Raw genomic sequence first — 17,933 nt, forward strand, 5'->3', positions numbered from 1 at the left:
GCTCAAAATGGAGGACATTTCGGAATTCCTTCTGAAAGCATGTACTGGAAAAAGGAGGACATCACCTTGATGCTGGTTGAGGTAGCTAAAAGTCCATGCTTTCACTGCATATGACAATCATCTGTCACTTCAGATGTGAACCGTGATTTTCCACACCAGTTATGAATATTGGCCTTTATATATCCTAAGCAATGACAAAGGACACTGACATGTGACTGATGACAATTGGGGGGGAGGGGGGAATCGATCACAATCACTTTCCCACAGTGAACCTTTTCCTCCAACTGGGAGATGTGCATACAAAACTGCAGATTGCATTGGGTATTTATCTCTTATTCACTGTGTTGCATTATTTGTTCACAGCTTATAACCCCCAAAATTCTTGTGTTGCCTAGGTACCACTAAATTACATATTTGAGACTAAACTGATGTGTAGATTGCAGAATACACTACCAGAAGTGGATTTGAGCCAAAGAGGACTATTGGGGGGGGGGGGGGGGAGAAATAAGGGACAATTATTTTACTGTACAATTAAATATAACACTCTCTTTCTGAGAATGACTTAATTAAGGACTCCTGAAATTTTTCTAGAATCAATATTCTGATATGAAATAACTTTTTCATTATAGAAATAGCAACATATTTGTAGTGCCCCAAGGCACTACAGATAATCTCATTTTCAGCATGCAAGGTGATCAACAATTGTAGAGTTGGATGAGTGCCTGTGTTCAGTGACCCTTCAATCAAGGGCTTTTTGTCCCACAAAAGGCTTTCCTTTTGGTATGATATTGCGATGTCAGGATCAATTCATTAACAACAAGGGCAACAACATTTAAACTGCTTTTGAGTATCTGAAGTGCTTCACACACACTACAGTGGGCCCCTGTTATACGCTGGGGTTTGGTTCCAAGATCCCCCGTGGATAACAAAATCCGTGGATGCTCAAGTCCCATTAAGTATAATGACATAGCAAAATGGTGTCCCTTAAAAAAAAATGGAAAATCAAGGTTTGATATTTGAAATTTATACTTTTTTTGAACATTTTCAAACCATGGATGCATAAAAAATCCATGTATAAGAAGGGCTGACTGTATTTTGTAATCCCTATAACACTCCACGACCACCTTATAATATAGGCTAATGCTATCATCCTACTATTGCAGATGACAAAGGAGTTTTAAGAAAAAGTAGCTTGCCTAAGTCAAAATGTGCAGGACAAAGAGATTATGAACTTTTTCACATGAGGACCTATGTGCTTCCATCCCAAAAATGGTTAAAGTGCTGGCATCCCAGAAAAGCAAGCCAATTTGCTAATGGTTATCACACACAGGGCACAACAAGGGGATAAAAGCACATTATTTAGGGTTCAGTGCAAATTTGGCTATCAAATGAGTGAGGACAAATCTCCATTGCTAGCTTAGAAATACCTTTTCTGTGCATGCTCCAAACTGTCATTTCCACAAGTGTACACAAGCACAAGTGCACAAAAACACAAGTCTGTGATTCCCTGCCCAGGAGACAAAACACAAACTCTTACTTGGGGAGGAAATGGTCAGTGTCCCAGAAGCTGTTTCAGAGGCTTCCCTTTGCAAACTCCCTTAAAACCACACACACACACAAGAAAGAAAGAGGAGGGGGATGCTCCATAAACCTGCCTGATTCCAGCAAGGGCTAATACTCTCAGATGCCCTCCTTTTCCAGGACATGTCCTCCATTTCTCTTCAGGAGGAATTCCAAAACATTCTCTCCTTCTGCCTTCTCTTACCAGCTGCTCCCTTAATTAGAGGCTGCAGGACAAAGGAGAAAAAGAGGGGAGTATGTGGGTGTGTTCCTTTAAGAAGAAAGCATTCTCTCCCCCCCGTGGATCAGCAAGGGGCCCTGGGAAGTCTGGGAACAGGAGGCATCTGAAGGCTTGGTTTTCAGATGGCTGTTATTACGTGAAGAGAGTGAATTCACAAATGAAGTGGAAATGCAAATACGGTAGTTTTGCGAATTTGCTTTTTCCCTGATTCACCTCACTTTCTGTCTGGAGTCTGTCCTGATTGTGTGCAGCATCATGTGAAAAGCAGCTGTGAACTTGTCCCTAATGCCCTGGATGACCCTGCATTGGGACCACTTTAACCTTCCAATTTTCCCCTTGTGAAAAAGTCTTTATACTTACTGTTCTGTCTCAGGCCAGAACAAGAAAGCTGTTATTTCTTCCAAAAGCTCCATACTGCTTGAAGGTTTGTACATACTTCAGAGATTGTGTCTGGGAATTTTTATATGAAGGTGGCACACTGTGGTGCTTCTGGTTTTGGATAACAACCCCCATCAACCCTGACCACAGGCCATGTTGGCTAAGGCTGATAGAACTCAACCAACCTCTGGTGGGTTATAGGCTACTCAGCCCTACTTTCAGTATACATTTTACAGTGAATATAAGTAAGGGTCAGTTGAGAATTTGTTACATTGACAATCAACTATGTAAATTCCCCTGCTTGAATTCTTCTGAGCAGAAACAAGGCAGGCACCATCTGCTGTAAGCTGACCATGCCTTAATTGTTCATGCACCCCTGGATCACTCACTTCCCTCTCCTACTCCCTCGCCTTCTTAGCAGAAAAATAAAACAAAAGAAAAAAGCTTTACTATGCAAAAGAGGGAATTGGAGGGGGAAATGGAGGGATAGAATCGTAGAATCGGAAGAGACCACAAGGGCCATCCAGTCCAACCCCCTGCCATGCAGGGAAAGGTGGCAGAAGGTGCTCTGTGAGTCTTCCCAAATGTTCCAGCTGAACACAGAAAAATGCCCAGGCATTTTCAGGGTAATCAGAAGGGTGAATGTCCAGACCTAATACAAATTAATTCATTATATTTTTTAAAAATGTCTCCTGTTTTGCACTGTGGATTTGTTCTCTTCCTTGTCCCAGTTTAACCTGTAGAAGTTCTAAATTAATATTACAATTGGTACATGTGCCAAAAGCCATGGTTTTCAGTTTTGCCTCCCCCTCTCGCTTTCTGCACTGTGCCTACAAGCTTCCAGTCAAAGATGATAGTGCTTTGCTGTGTACTCATTGGAAGGACAGACGCTATTGCTGCTGCCGCTGGTCACTTACTTTCATGGCTGTACCTCGCTTTTATTCCATCAACCAGAGCGGAAGGTGAAAAATTAGGCCACTGGGCTATTTTCTTTCCTTTCTCTTTGTAGTTTCACTGCCACTCTGTAGTTGAAAGCAAAGAAAAAGCCAGAGAAAAGAAGAAGCAAAATAGCCCTCAAACCATTACTCCTCTTTTTGACTCTTTCTTAGATGGACAAAATTAAATTGAAGAATTGCTAATGGGATGATGACAACAGCACCCTTCTTGGGTTGGAAGGGGGTTCTCTAGCCATGAACACCACCCTGTGTTAGGTTTCAAAGCTGTGAGTGATTCATGGAAGGTTTCATATATTGCATCCATCTGAAACTAGCATGTTCAACCTAATTATTGTGTCAATGCAGTTATGATATAGACTCTTTTGTCTATGCCAGCAGAGTAGGGATGTGAGATTTCAGTTCCCATCAGCTCCAACAAGCATGACCTGTGCTTGAGAATGAGGGGAATTATTGCCTAGACACGTCTAGAAGGGCCAACCTCGATTCCACCCAAATCTAAATTATTTCCTTCCATTTCAAATAGGTTGCAACCTGGTTCCCTGCACTGTTGAAACATACAGCGCTTTATAAATAAAGGTTAATAATAATAATAATAGTCTGTTATTCAACACCAGAAGTGGACTGTTGGGTTTTGTTGCCCACCACCACCATCAAAGGTCCCAGGGGAAGAAAATTGTACCCTTTCTCTAGATAATCACCCTTTACATAAATAAAACTTATTTTCATTCATCATTATTAAATATCAAGTCCAATATATCATTAATATTTTTTCCAATTAATGAGGAATTTTATGGCAAACCAATGTCTAAGAAAGTCACAGCTTTTAATGGAGATTTTGAAATCCATGGTAGCTGTAAAGATGTATAACCTCATCAATCAGTGCTTCTACCTCTCACTTAAGGATTTAAGATTAACAAGGCGACAAACTAAAAATGTAATTAGCTGAGAGGAAAAATGTATAAAACCAGAAACTAGACACGTGCTCCAGATATATAGGGCAGATTGGACAGTGTGATATACATTTAAACTAAACTAATAGTCTAAACTGTGTATTAAAGTAAAATTAGCAATTTCTCTTCAGACAAGAAAATCACCTACAATTGAAACTGGGAATGCTTATCTCATGTATTTTTCCCCCTTTTTTAAAAGCATGAAACCTTGCTTGACTTGTAACCTAGAATCGCCTTGCTTTAAATTACATCGTAACTTCCATAACATTAGAGGATTGGGGAGGGGAGGGTCCCTGTTGTGTGGATGTTATAGCCTTCATCTTCCATGTTTTTGATTGCTTTGAATCATTTTTATGCTGAATAAACACACAGCATGCTAAGCGATATATTGATTTTCAAATAAGTCTCTGTGTGTATAGTTGTTGTTTTTTTAAATCTGTCCTTAGCTGAGCAAGAAGAAAATAGTGTGAGGAAGTCTTTTATGGGGAGGCCCATGTCAATCTTGGATATATACCAGCACAAGCTCTGTGGCCATTTTGGAGAGGATGGACCTGAACAATTAGCACATTACAGTTTTATTGAGCAGCTGAATGGAACGTCTTCTAAAGATGGCAAGAGCAGAACATTCCCTAGTGTGAGTTTTCTCGCTTCTCCCCAACCCCCTCCAAATGCTATTACCTCTCTCTTGCTTGAGGGATATGTCTGGTTTACTTTCTTTTTCTGCACGCATCATTACTATTTATTGATGTCCAGATTGAAAATGTCACATGGACTGCAGGGAAGAGTAAAGAAAACTTTTGAACATCTTCTTTCCTCAAGGCAAGTTATATATGGCTGCAACATTTGTAGCAGTGCATTGGAAACACCAAGTGTTAAAGATAGGTTGGCACTCTGAAAAGCTCCGTAGTCTTTTTTTTTTTTTTAACAAGAGAAAACCTAGACTTTTAGCTTCCAGCTCCTCTCAGTCATTTTGCAGTAAATGCCAAAGTAATATACTAGAACTATATCTCAGTTTGAAACTTGGGAGATGGTTCAAGGAGATGAGGGTGAACAATAACCTAGAGATCTATATAAAGATGCAGAATCTCTTTTTTATGTAAAAATACCACTATAATAGCTTTTATTATTTCAAAATGAACTGCAACATGCCCTATACCATTGATGTCATTGGTAGTAGATATACAAGTTCTGGACTCACTATACAAAGGGTTAGTCAGACTTACGGTTAATTAGACAATGTGCTAAAACAGACGGCCCAAATGCGCCATGCTGGCACCGATTTTAAGGTTAGGGACTGTGCAGTAACCACACGTTCCATAAACCTAGCACAGCACAAATGGCAGCATCCCGTCCGTACAGGCGCCACCATTGTGATGTAAGCGATGTGTAGCATCCACACATATCGCTGAGCATCACTTACGTTGCGAGTGCACCAGTGGCGCACTCGCGATGTCCCTCTGGCGCCCAAAAAAGAACCCAGAAACTATACTAGGTCATAGTTACTCTCTGATGTTGTAAGCTTCTGGTTGTATAGTATCATCTTTTCCCTTAAAAAGAAATATTTGTGGACAAATGAGTCACCACAAACCACATTAACTTACAGATTTCATTTAGGCCCTTTGCTTTTTTTTCAAGGCATTTTCTTCTAAGGATTCCTTTTCCCATTTCATACTTAGAACAATCCTGCAAAGGAGGTTAGACAGAAAGATAATGGCATATTTGTGATCTCTTTGTGATTTTTATTGCTTGATGATGATTTGAGCCTGGTCCTTACCATTCTTAGTCTGATCAGCAGACATGACTAATGCAGCACAGTACATATTCAGGGGTAAGTCTATTGATACCAGTATCAAAATTGATTGATACCATCGCCCCGTCCCCTCCCCCTCTAAAGGAAGACTTATTTCTTTTGCTAATCTGCCTGAATTTTTTGTATATTCCTATTGGACAGTTTTAAATGTTTTGATGTTTAATCTCTTTTTATGGGTTGATCACTGTTTTTATGATTGGGGGGAGGGTTGGGGTTTGGGGAGGGGTTAATTGGAATTTTTAATTGTTTGATGTTTTCTTTATACTGTTGGAATCTGCTTTGATTCCTTTGTGAAAAAGCAGAATACAAATTATTATTATTATTATTATTATTAGTTGGCTATTTAACAAATACAAACAAAAATCCATCAGTGAAACCTTTATTGGCCAACTGAAATGCACAATATACAGTGTGCCTGTGTCATACACAGGCGCGCTTTACACAGCTTTCAACATACACTGAAAGCCGCACTGGGAAAAGGGATCATGCGTCCCATAAGGAATAATAGGGCGCGTGCTTGTGCTGTGTGCGCCACTACGTGCACAAGCCCCATTCGGGTACATAAGGAAGGGCAGACTGTACTTGTTGCAAACTTTTGAAGCACCATGGGCTTCTTCATCAGGCAAGATAGTATAGTATAGTATAGTATAGTATAGTATAGTATAGTACAGTATCCCATGAGAACTGACATCTGGTGTCCCTCAGGGCGCCATTCTGTCCCCCATGCTTTTTAACATTTACATGAAGCCACTGGGAGAGATCATCCAGAGACATGGCTGATGACACCCAAATTTATTTCTCTATGTTTCCAACTACTGCAGTGACTAAGGATGGCATCTCTCCTCTGAATGCCTACCTTGAGTCAGTAATGGGCTGGATGAGGAAAAACAAACTCAAGCTGAATCCAGAGAAAACAGAGGTGCTCGCGATAGGTGCCCCTGGTCCAGGGAAGGAGATTTGTCAACCCAATCTTGTCGCAGTCACACTTCCCCTGAAGGATGAAGTTCGCAGTTTGGGAGTACTCCTGGACTCATCTCTACAGTTGACATCTCAGGTGGAGGCAATAGCCAGGAGTGCATGGTATCAGTTTCGGGTGATATGCCAACTGTGTCCCTACCTGGCTCAGGGAGACCTTGAAACAGTAGCACATGCACTTGTAACCTCTCGTTTAGATTTCTGTAATGCACTCTATATGGGGCTACCTTTGTACCACGTTTGGAAGCTTCAACTGATCCAGAATGCTGCAGCCAGACTGATCACCAGAACACCAAGATCAGAGCATATCACACCAGTATTGAAATCTTTACATTGGCTGCCAATCCGCTTCCGGGCACAATACAAAGTGTTGGTTATTACCTATTAAGCCCTATATGGCCTGGGTCTGAGTTACTTAAGGGAACACCTCTCCCTATATAATCCACCCCGCACTCACAGAACATCTGGAACAAAAGCTACCTCTTGTAGAACATTTTCTGCCATGGCCCCTAGACTTTGGAACAACTTACCGGAAGAGATCCATCTTATCACTTCTTTGGAAGCCTTTAAAATGGCGCTTAAGACGGATCTTTTCCGGTGGGCCTATCCAATTGATCTCCTTTAATCTGATTTTGAATAATTTTTTACACCTGAATATGATGACTTGATCCTCATGATTTTGAGCAATACTGTAACAACTCTTCCTTTTTTCCCTTTTCTTTTCTTTGATTGATGTATTCCAAATTATATATGTATTTTTATGATGTTTTTACTTGCTGTAATCCCACTTCGATCCAAAAGGAGAAGCGAGAAATATAAATAAAAAAATTATTTATTATTATTAATTAATTTTTTGGAGAAATGTAACCTAATGCTAACAACCAAACCTGCAACAGCCAGGCAGTGGTACTGGTATACTAAAAGGTATAAGTGAGAGAAACATAGCTAGAATTTCCATTTCATTCCACTATGACTCAGTTGTAACTTTTTTAGAAAATACAACCTTATTTTCTTGATTTGAAGATCTTAAAATACTAATAGAGAGATATATTTGGTTTGCCCTTTATCAGATAGATGGTAGTTGTTGTTTCTTTCTTCATCTGATGCTTTACTTAAACACAGCAGATCTCTGTAGTGTGCAAACATGGCACTGGGTAAAAGCATTCTGAAATGATCAAAAATGTTATGCTTTGATGTGGATGATAGGTAACTTTTTTCTACATCAGCATTTCATTCTGAAGCATAAAACAGTTGGTGTTTAACATTTACCATCTGAAAACTTTCAGCTGTGCTCAAAATAAAAACCTTATTGCTTCTTGGTACATAGTGACAGTTGCATAAAGCACATGGGGTTTGCCTGTTAGTATTAAACTTTTCAGAATGACAACTGAAGAGCAATGACCATGAAAAGACAGTTGCTCCTGACATTCTTATTTAGAGCAGCACAGACAACTGCATTTTCTGTTGCAATTTGTTCACCAGAGGCCTGTGGTCCTTTTTAGAAAGATATATATCATCCAGAATGTTTATCTCTCCCTGTGTCTGTCTTTCTTTCATGCACTCACACACACACACACACCTTGCTTGGGTTTCCAAAAAGCAGTTTAGCTCTATAATAGAGTCTATTAGAAACAAAAAAAATGTTGTGTACCTAGAATCCTAGTTTGAACAAGACTGAAGGTTTAAGCAGGGTGGGGGATACAAATATCATGATGGACAGAATGAGTTTACCCTGCTTGTCAGAAAGGCAGTGTGCCGTAGCTTTGTGTAGCTCAATTAAGTTGGACTTTAAAGCACAGATAATACGGTGGTTACAGTCTGGCTCTCTAATAAGGTATTCTTTAAAGACACGCTCTGCCAGGGTGTCCACTTCCTTTCCTTTGGCAGGGCTTCCATGTCTTTAGTAGCTGTGTGGCAGGAACAGTTTTCACTCCACTGCACCACAGAGTCAAGGAAACCTGATGCTAATGAAGTATTTGTCAGTCATGTCAAAGGTACAGGAACCCTGCCAGAATGCAGAAGGCTTTAGGTAAAGTATTGTGACATAATGTATCATAATCTGTGACCTGTTATTACAAGGTGGAACACCAGTGTACTGAAGCCAAGATATATATACTGTATTATTTATTATGGAGGTGGGAAGAACATCAATCAATGTTCTGGTAGTTTGCTAGGCAATTTTCAGTGTGTTATGATCACAGTGGTTGCCGGCTCCACACTTTTCATTTCCCCCGGAAAACAGAAACTGATACATGCCACTTACAGCACAAAGGCAGGTTAAGCAAGAGGGCAATCAGTAGCCCCAGCACCATATCATCCTGTTTTGCAGAAGACAGAAGTAACCAAAGCAAGATCCCCTTAACTGGGCCCAGACGTAGTTGGTCTGTCCTGTGAAACATGTGCCAGTGGTTGTAGAATATATCAGTAGAATGTAAGCCTGTCTGTTCTAGGAGCCAGTGTGGTGTAACGGTTTGAATGTTGGACTACAACTCTGGAGACCAAGGTTCAAATCCACACTTGAGACATGGAAACCCACTGAGCAAGTCACATTCTCTGAGCCTCAGGGAAGGCACTGGCAAACCCCCTCCAACAAATCTTGTTAGGAAAACCCCATGATAGGTTTACCCTAGAATCACTGTAAATTGGAAATGACTTGAAGGTATGTCTGTTTTCTCTCCTGCCCCCTGCCTTAGTTTTGACTCCTATTTGGCTATATGTATGTGATAGTGTGTGTAAGCATGGAGTAGTGAAATAGAAGGGGTCTCTGTGAGTGTGTATTTCCCAAGTCCACATGCCTTCTTATAATTTGCTTTTGAATTCTCTATACAATTCCCTCCTATGGGACTGAAGATCGCAGTTGGGACTAAGCATATCTACAAACTAAGGAGCCATTTTTCTGGAATGGTGAATGCTGACATCCTTGACCATTATGAGATAAATGTTAAGTTTGACCTCTGGTTATTTTCTTAATTTCTGGTATTAGCTGTTCTGTATCTATTCTGAATTCTTTACCATGAACTCATATAATCCTAAATGCTCCCCAACTAAAATATCTCAAGTATGAATTAGTAGATGCAAGTGCATGTAATGCCCATGTGTCAGCTGTCACTGTTCAGACCGAAGAGTGTTGAATTAAGGAGTCATAGGGTTCTACCACAGAGTGAATATTCCTTTTCTGATAAAATAGCATTTTATTCACCTTGGTATTAAAATATGAGAAGAAAACAATGTTTTTGAAACACATCAGCACTATTTGATTCCTACCTACTCCGTAGAGACTAAATCCACTGGGACTTTGACAAATGACAGAGAAACATACAAACATCAGGGGTGTGATACCACTTCCTTATGCACTGGGTTAGGTGGTTGCAGGAGGGAATAGGCTTCCGCTACTTTGTCTGTTTGTTTTACAAACAATAACAACAACAAAACCTAGAATATTTTATTCCTGAAAGAGGCTCACCAAGCTGGAAAGAATCTCACTTGATCATCTCTGACATTTCCCCCACTCTTTTAAGGTCTTTAGTAATTGTCCCTGCAATATCTCCAGCCATTTCATAGTATAGTATAGTGGTGCTGAGCTCTGAAAGGAAAAAAGTGTTTAGAAAGAACAGAAGAAGATATAAAACATAAAGCTGTCACAATACAGCTTGGACATGGCAGCTGTACAGGTGTGTATTGCTTGTCACCATGGCAAAGAGAATTTGTGTAACCACACAGTGCCAAAGTAAGCACAGTACATTTTTTCAGCAACAAAATGTAGCATTCTTAGTGTTGCAGATGAAGCAATTTGTCTTCAGTGAAATTTCCCACAGTAATTTTCCTTTATTTCATCTACATGTGCACCCTAGACAGAGGATAACCATAATAATGTTCACATGTAATCTATCTGTCTAACTATCTATGGTGGGTTACATATCTCCATTTGGGACATCCCCAGGACGTCCCAGTTTCAAAAAGGGGCGTCTCTTCTAGACACCCCTACTCCTGTTATGGACTCTGTCCGTAACAAATGGCGGCAGCCGTTACACACGGCTGCTGCCATCTTGACGTAGCGGACGCTGTGCGTCTGCACATCACGCGGCACTTATGACGTCGCAAGGGCGCCATAACTGCGACGCGAGAAGAAGCTCCATTTTGGAGCTTCTTTTTTGCTCCGTGCGGTTTGGCTGCTGCGGCTCCCTCGCGGAGCAAACAGCAGCACCGGCAGACCACCGCAAAGCGGCAGTCTGTAATGGACCTATCTGATTATATTTACCCACCCTATATCCAAAGGCTTAAAGTTTTGGGGTATAAAGACCTATAAATACCTAAAATTATTTTGATTATTATAAATATTAAAGTAGTAAAATATACTTTACAATCTAAAAATATAAGAAACTACATAACAATTTAAAACACATTTAGGGTGCATCAACACTGTAGAAATAATGCTGTTTAATACCACGTTAAATGCTATTGCTCCATCCTGTGGAATCACAGGGTTTGTAGTTTTAGAAGGTCTTCAGCCTTCTCTGCCAAAAGGTACATCATTGTAGAAATAATGCAGTTTCACACCACTTTAACACCCATGGCTCCATCTTACAGAATCCTGGGATCTGTAGCTTTGTGAAGCACCAGAACACCGGCAGAAAAGGCTAAAGACCTTGTAAAACTACAAATCCCAGTATTTTATAAGATGGAGCTACAGCACTTAAGGTTGTGTTAAACTGCATTATTTGTACAGTGTGGATACACCCTAATAGTGCTGGTGCATAATCTGTATAGTGTGCCAAGAAACCACTGTCTCTGTTCAACCCACTGCTGATGAACTGGAGTTTGTGGTTATATCCCAATTCTGCTATTTCTCTTTCCAATCTTCCTTTGTATTTTCTTTGTCCAAGGACCACTGTTCTCAACTCCAGGACATGGAATTCAGCTACCTTCTTCTCCTTTACTACTTCCCATAGCTTAAGTATCCAGTAACGTTTCACCTTAGCTTACAGTATGATCACTGACTCTATTTCAGATCATACAGAATTTTTTTTTGCCTTTTACTGTATTAGTAATTCTACTGTAAAGCTTAGTTAGCTAAAGAGACTTAAAGTTCACTTAAATGTGCTTTTCAGCATCTTTTGTTTTTCCCTTGTGCCACAGAATGCTTTTGTGTATTGTACAAACAATTCAGTAAGATGATTTGATGCTCTCATGTCACCATGCCTTGTAATTCAAGAACTAGCTAGCAGGGATGAGCAATTTTGTTCTTTTGTTCTTTTCTTTTAAAAAAGACACACTATACTTACAATGGAAAACACTGCTGACTTGACTGTGGCTATGAGCAGAATCAAAATGGCTTCATTCCCAGATAAACTCAGGGATTTTTTTTCAAATGAATGAGTTGATTTGGAATTAATGGCGTAAACATGTCTCATTGGGCTTATGATCCTTCAAATGTATCATATTAGCACAAAGTGTTAGCCAAATTAGGCCTATCAGAAGGATGATTATGTTTCAGACTACTTAAACTGCTTGCTGCCTTTAGAAAATTTCAAAGCACTTTACAAACATAGATAAGAATCCAAAGATCTCTGTGCATAGTATTGCCAATTTCTCCTCTTCTAAGTGCGGCAGTCTTTAAACCTCATACACTGTTCTATATGGGTTAGTTGTTTAAAGGCACAAAGAACTGCAAACAGGATGTGCACAGAAGTGTCTTCCATCCTTGCCTGGGAATCTGTGGATCAAAAACATTGTATTAGCTAATATATGATGTATTCAAATTAGATTGCTTCTTGTCCATGTAACAGTTTCCAAAGGGATATATTTGTTAGGCTGCATCTGCACTGCATAATCCAGTTTGACATCACTTTAAGTGCCATGGCTCAATGCTGCAGAATTCTGGGATTTGTGGTTTGTTGGGGCATCAGATCTTTCTGATGGTGAAGTCAGTGTTGCCAAACACAGCCTAAGTCTCTTGCAACAGAAGCAGCAAAGTTGCCAATAGCACCTTAAAACCTAGCAAATGCATTTATTATTATTGTTGTTGTTGTTGTTGTTATGCTTTATTTATATAGTGCTGTAGATTTACATAGCACTGTAAATACAAACAATAAAATAGATAAAGTAAACCTGTCCATGGCATACAATCTAAGAAATAATAGCATAATATATATAAATAATACATAACAATACAGGAAAGGGTACAATAAGGTAAAGCAGGCAACAAATTAAAAACGTCAAGTAACAAATAATAGTCACACAATGCCTGGGAACATTTCTCTGAACAGGATGGTCTTCAACTCAGTTTTGAAACTGGTTAAAGAAGTGATGACCTGTGCTTCTCGTAGGGAAGGAAGTTCCAGCAGTGAGGGGCAGCGAGTGAAAAGGAACTAATCTGGGACGGGGCAGTGAAAATCCTAGGCTGAGATAGCAGACCTTGACTACCAGAATGGAGGGCATGAGTGAGAAGGTGAGGAGAAAGAAGGTTAGATAAATAAGGAGGGACCAGCCCATGCAGGGCTTTAAAGGTCAACAGGAGAAGCTTATACTGAATACGGAAGGGGAAGAAGAGCCAGTGAAGGGATGATAATAGAGGAGAAACATGGTCAAGGTGGCGAGCAGATGTAATAATGCGTGCAGCTGAATGCTGGACAGAAATTAAAGGACAGAGGTGAGAGAGAGGAAGCCCTGCCAGAAGGAGGTTACAATAATCTACTTGTGAAATATACACTACTGTAGCGTGGACCAGAGTCTTGGCTCTAGAGGCTGAAAGAAATGGACAGATTTCAGCAATATTGTAGAAAAAGAATCTACAGGCCTTGGCTGTGGCCTGGATCTGGGGGATACACGACAGAGAAGAATCAAAGATAAAACCAAGACTACAGGCTTGCTGGACTGGTTGAATAGAAATGTTGTCCACAGAGACAGAAAAGGAGTGTTGAAGGGTGGACTTAGGAGGAAAGACAAGAAGCTCCGTCTTGGACATGTTGAGCTTCCAACACCAATGGCGCATCCACTGCGAGACAGCTGTGGGACAAGAAAAAACCTGCTGTTCAAGCCTTGGAGAAAGGTCGGGGGTGGAAAGATACAGCTGGGTGTCATCGGCGTACAGATGATAGGAAAAACCTAACGAACTAATGAGTTTACCTAGGGACAATGTGTAGAGAGAAAACAAAAGGGGACCCAAAACAGAGCCCTGGGGAAGTCCAACAGATAGGGGAACAGAGGACGAAGTCAGACCACCCGTGACCACTGCAAAAGATCTGCCAGACAAATAAGATCTAAACCAGACAAGAACAGTGTCCAAGAACCCAAGGTCAGAAAGTATGTCAACTAGAAGACTGTGATCAACGGTGTCACAGGCTGCAGACAAATCAAGAAGAATGAGAACAGAATAAAGGCCATTAGCCTTGGCCCGTAAAAGATCATCCAAGATCTTAGTGAGAGCCATCTCTGTGGAGTGCCATGGGCAGAAACCAGACTGAAAGGAATCGAGAATGGAGTTGGCTTCGAGAAACTCAAGACAGCAAGAATAAATGACCCATTCGAAAACCTTAGAAAGAAAAGAAAGAAGAGAAATTGGATGATAGCTAAACAGAAAAGAGGGGTGAAGAGAAGGGATTTTTTCAGAATAGGGGAAACCTAAAACATGTTTAAAGACCTTAGGGAAAGAACCCATAGAGAAAGAGAGATTAAAGATATGGAGAAGCGAGGGCAGAAGAGTTATGGAAATTAGAAGACGAGTAGGAATTGGATCAAGAGAACAAGTTGCAGGTTTGGAAGAGTTCAGAAGTGTAGAGAGTTCATCCAGAGAAGCAGGAGGAAACACAGAAATTTTTTAGGCGAGGGCGATAGAAGATTATGAGCAGAAGAAGAATCAGGAGGGACTATCTCAGAGCAAATAGTGGTAATCTTTGAGATGAAATATTTAGCAAAATCATTAGGAGAGAATGATGAAGAGACAGGAGGAGAGGGAGGTTTAAGCAAAGAGTTGAAGGTGGAGAACAAACGGTGCGGGCGCCTCTCATTGGTGCAGATCAATGATTTATAATAATTCTGTTTTGCCATAGAGAGGGCACGTGAACTTTCTATAGCCCCCTTCCTAATTCCTGAAGTGACATCAGAATTTTAGCATCAAACTGGGAAGGGATTGTAGAAAATGAGATCAGACCTTAACATTGTTACAGTCTCTTGGAAGATTTGGCACAGTTTACTGAAAAGATGGAAGAGAAGTTTATTAATTCTAAGGAAATGAGATTGCCATTAAAGCTTGAAATGGTCCAAGATCCTAATAGAGATGAAAATGATATTTGAAAATAACCCCCCTCCGAATAATTAAAAACATGTTTCTTGATTGTTGGGAATCCTGATGAAGAGAATCTGATTGATGATGACCTTCAAAATTCAGGACTTATTCTGCACAAAATTTGCAATTTTTAAAAAAGGAAAGAAAATAGTATTTTCTGTACACCGAAAGTAATATTTCCTGTCCAAAAAACTACTGTGCAAAAAATAAAATAAAATAGTGTGACTTCTGCACACATGTCCCAGATTGTAAATAGACTTTGAAAACTGTGCAGTGCTCAAAGACTTTCTTACAGTGAAAAAAATTACTAAGTTGCTTCCTTAGAGAACAAAGGTAGTAAAGAATTGCATCTCTACATCCTAGTGCTAACGTAAGGAAGGATAGTGCTATTTGTGATGATTGTGATATCACTGAGGCAATATTTTTCTGAATATTGGTTACTGGGGACATGAGTGGGAAGGCCCTGTTGTTCTCATGGTTTACGTGATTTCCTATGGGCAACTATTTGGCCACAGAAGGCTGGACTAGGTGGACCTTTGGTCTGATCCAGTGTGTGATTCTCATATTCCTAAGGAAGTAATACACTATCATCCACATTGGATTCTAATGCTTTTTTTTTTTTTTTTTTTTTTTTGGCCCTACTATAGAATCTTTGTGATGTGGCCCTACTATTTCCATGGTTCTTCTTGCCCACTATAGGTGCCAGAGAGATTTGCACATGTATGTGTTTATCAGTGTTGTGTTGGTGCAGTATAAGACAGGCTCTATTATGTGGTAATCCAATAAAGATGGATTTTAAAAAATATATATATATTAAAATAATTGTCAATGTGAACACATGTGTTAAAGGGTAACTTTATGCTAGACTTTTTGAAAAACCCTTGCCTACAGTATAAGCTGCTTATTAGACTTATCTTTCAATTGGGAATTAAGACACATTTGTATAGGAAATTGTGTAGTTTCCCATGGGATCACAATGTTACTGTAATAACCTTGCGGATGAATGGGCAAGGCTCAACAAAGAAGCTTAGAGAAGACTGGAAGGCGGGACTGACAATGATATAAAAGAATCTGTTCATTTTCTTTGATTATCATTATACAATTAAACATTATTCCAAGTATCCTTCTTAGCTTTCTCATCTCCACCTAGCTAAATTCCAAATACCTACCTCTCCCCCCTCAACATACATGCATACACAGACACACACCATTTCCTTAAACGATCCAGTTTGGTCAATACAGAATTAATTTTAAAAAGAACTTGTTACTCTAATGAACCTAGGTATTATGTTGCTGATGTCAAGATCAATAAACTGTTTTCTTTGGCATACTTTGCATTGAAACAGCAGGTTTGTGTAGTAGCAAATTGTGTGATCTGTGGCCCAGAATTCTCCCATTCAAATGCTTAAGAATCTAATTTTTTTAGGGTTTCTGAATCCATAAAAGAGAACCTTCCATGTGTATGCATGTGGGTCTTTTCAGAAAGAACATTACAATACGGAAGGGGGAGGAGAGCTTCTGTATATCTCTCCATACGTATTCATTCAGGAATGTAAAATATCTGGAAAGAGCTAGTGTTGTATCCTAATGGTGCCAGAGAAAACCTTTGCTCTTCTCCCTAGATCTGAGGTTCTGTATCCACACTAATCAAGGAAACACAAATGTTAACTCTTAATTAATACTTAAAATTCTTCAAATGAGGAAAGTGTCACATAACTACAAGTAAAATCAGTTTCTTGTGCCCTGAGCTCGCTGTTATGGAGAGGTACAGAATGAGTCAACTCCTTACAAACTTCAACTATACCTGGATGCTCATTCTTCTAAATACACTATATGCTAAATTTTGTCTGTTACAAAAGTGTGATGTTATTTTTAGCCTTATTAATTGAGTTCTAAACAAATTGTTCATGTCGCTCTAGCATTCATAAGAACTTTTCTAGTAGCTATAATGTAGCTATATGTGCATCTCCACTTCCACTGCTGTGACCAGAATGTCTCTGTTGCTCTATGACAACTAATTTGCCCTGTGTGCGTAGTGTGACTTACACATACGGATGCCACTAGCAGAATGCCAGCCAAAGTGTGTTGTCAATCTGTTTGGGGTGTTTGACTATATACTCCATTTGTTAGTTGTTCTAACCTCTGCTTTTCTCAATTTTATAGCATCTGTAGAGCATTCTTGTTTATATATTCTTCTTAATCTATACTGAGTTTTTTGAAGGAAAGGGAAATAGTTTCAGTAAGTGGGAGGAGGCAAGAAAATTTCTTTACTAGTGCAAATCATAGAACAAAAACAAATGACATTTTGGCCTGAGACAGACGGGCCGAAAGGGGTGTGGCGGCAGCGATACTAGGGTTCCAGACCATGCAGCAACCGCATGGTCTGGAACCTTAGTATGTAATGGTGGCAGCCTGATGGCAGCGTCCCATCCACATGGGCACCACCATCTTGATGTAAGGTACACGCAGCGTCTGCACTTCACTGCGCATTCATTACACCATTGGCGCACTCGTGACATCCGCCTGGCAATGGGAAAAAAACCTGGTTTTTCCAGGTTCTTTTTACTCTGTCGGCACGCTGCGCAGTTTGGCGGCAGTGGTGTCCCTGTGGAGGGATACAGGCCACCGCCAGGCCGCCTTTTTGTGGGGGTCTGTCCCGGGCCATAGTTTCATTGGCTGAATCTGCACTGTAGAAATAATGCAGTTTGACACTCCTTTAACTTTCCATGGCTCAGTGCTGTGGAATTCTGGGATCTGTAGTTTGTTGTGGTACCAGGGC

General features: G+C 40.1%; 1 protein-coding gene across 5 annotated transcripts in view; it reads left to right on the forward strand.

Annotated features, from left to right (window-relative positions):
* Positions 1–17,933, forward strand: part of NCKAP5 (NCK associated protein 5) — a 783,557-nt gene that overhangs the window by 717,307 nt on the left and 48,317 nt on the right. For 4 of the 5 annotated variants that reach the window (XM_089520139.1, XM_089520143.1, XM_089520141.1 and 1 more), the window contains one exon: positions 4,532–4,719. The exons of the other annotated variant lie outside the window; for it this stretch is intronic. In XM_089520139.1, the coding sequence (XP_089376265.1) occupies positions 4,532–4,719 (188 nt within the window). The remainder of the gene's footprint in view (positions 1–4,531; positions 4,720–17,933) is intronic. 5 annotated transcript variants of the gene reach the window in all.

The sequence above is a fragment of the Sceloporus occidentalis genome, unplaced genomic scaffold (assembly GCF_023333645.1).
Source record: "Sceloporus occidentalis isolate IW3139 unplaced genomic scaffold, rSceOcc1.0.p SCAF_4, whole genome shotgun sequence".
Lineage (NCBI taxonomy): Eukaryota > Metazoa > Chordata > Lepidosauria > Squamata > Phrynosomatidae > Sceloporus > Sceloporus occidentalis.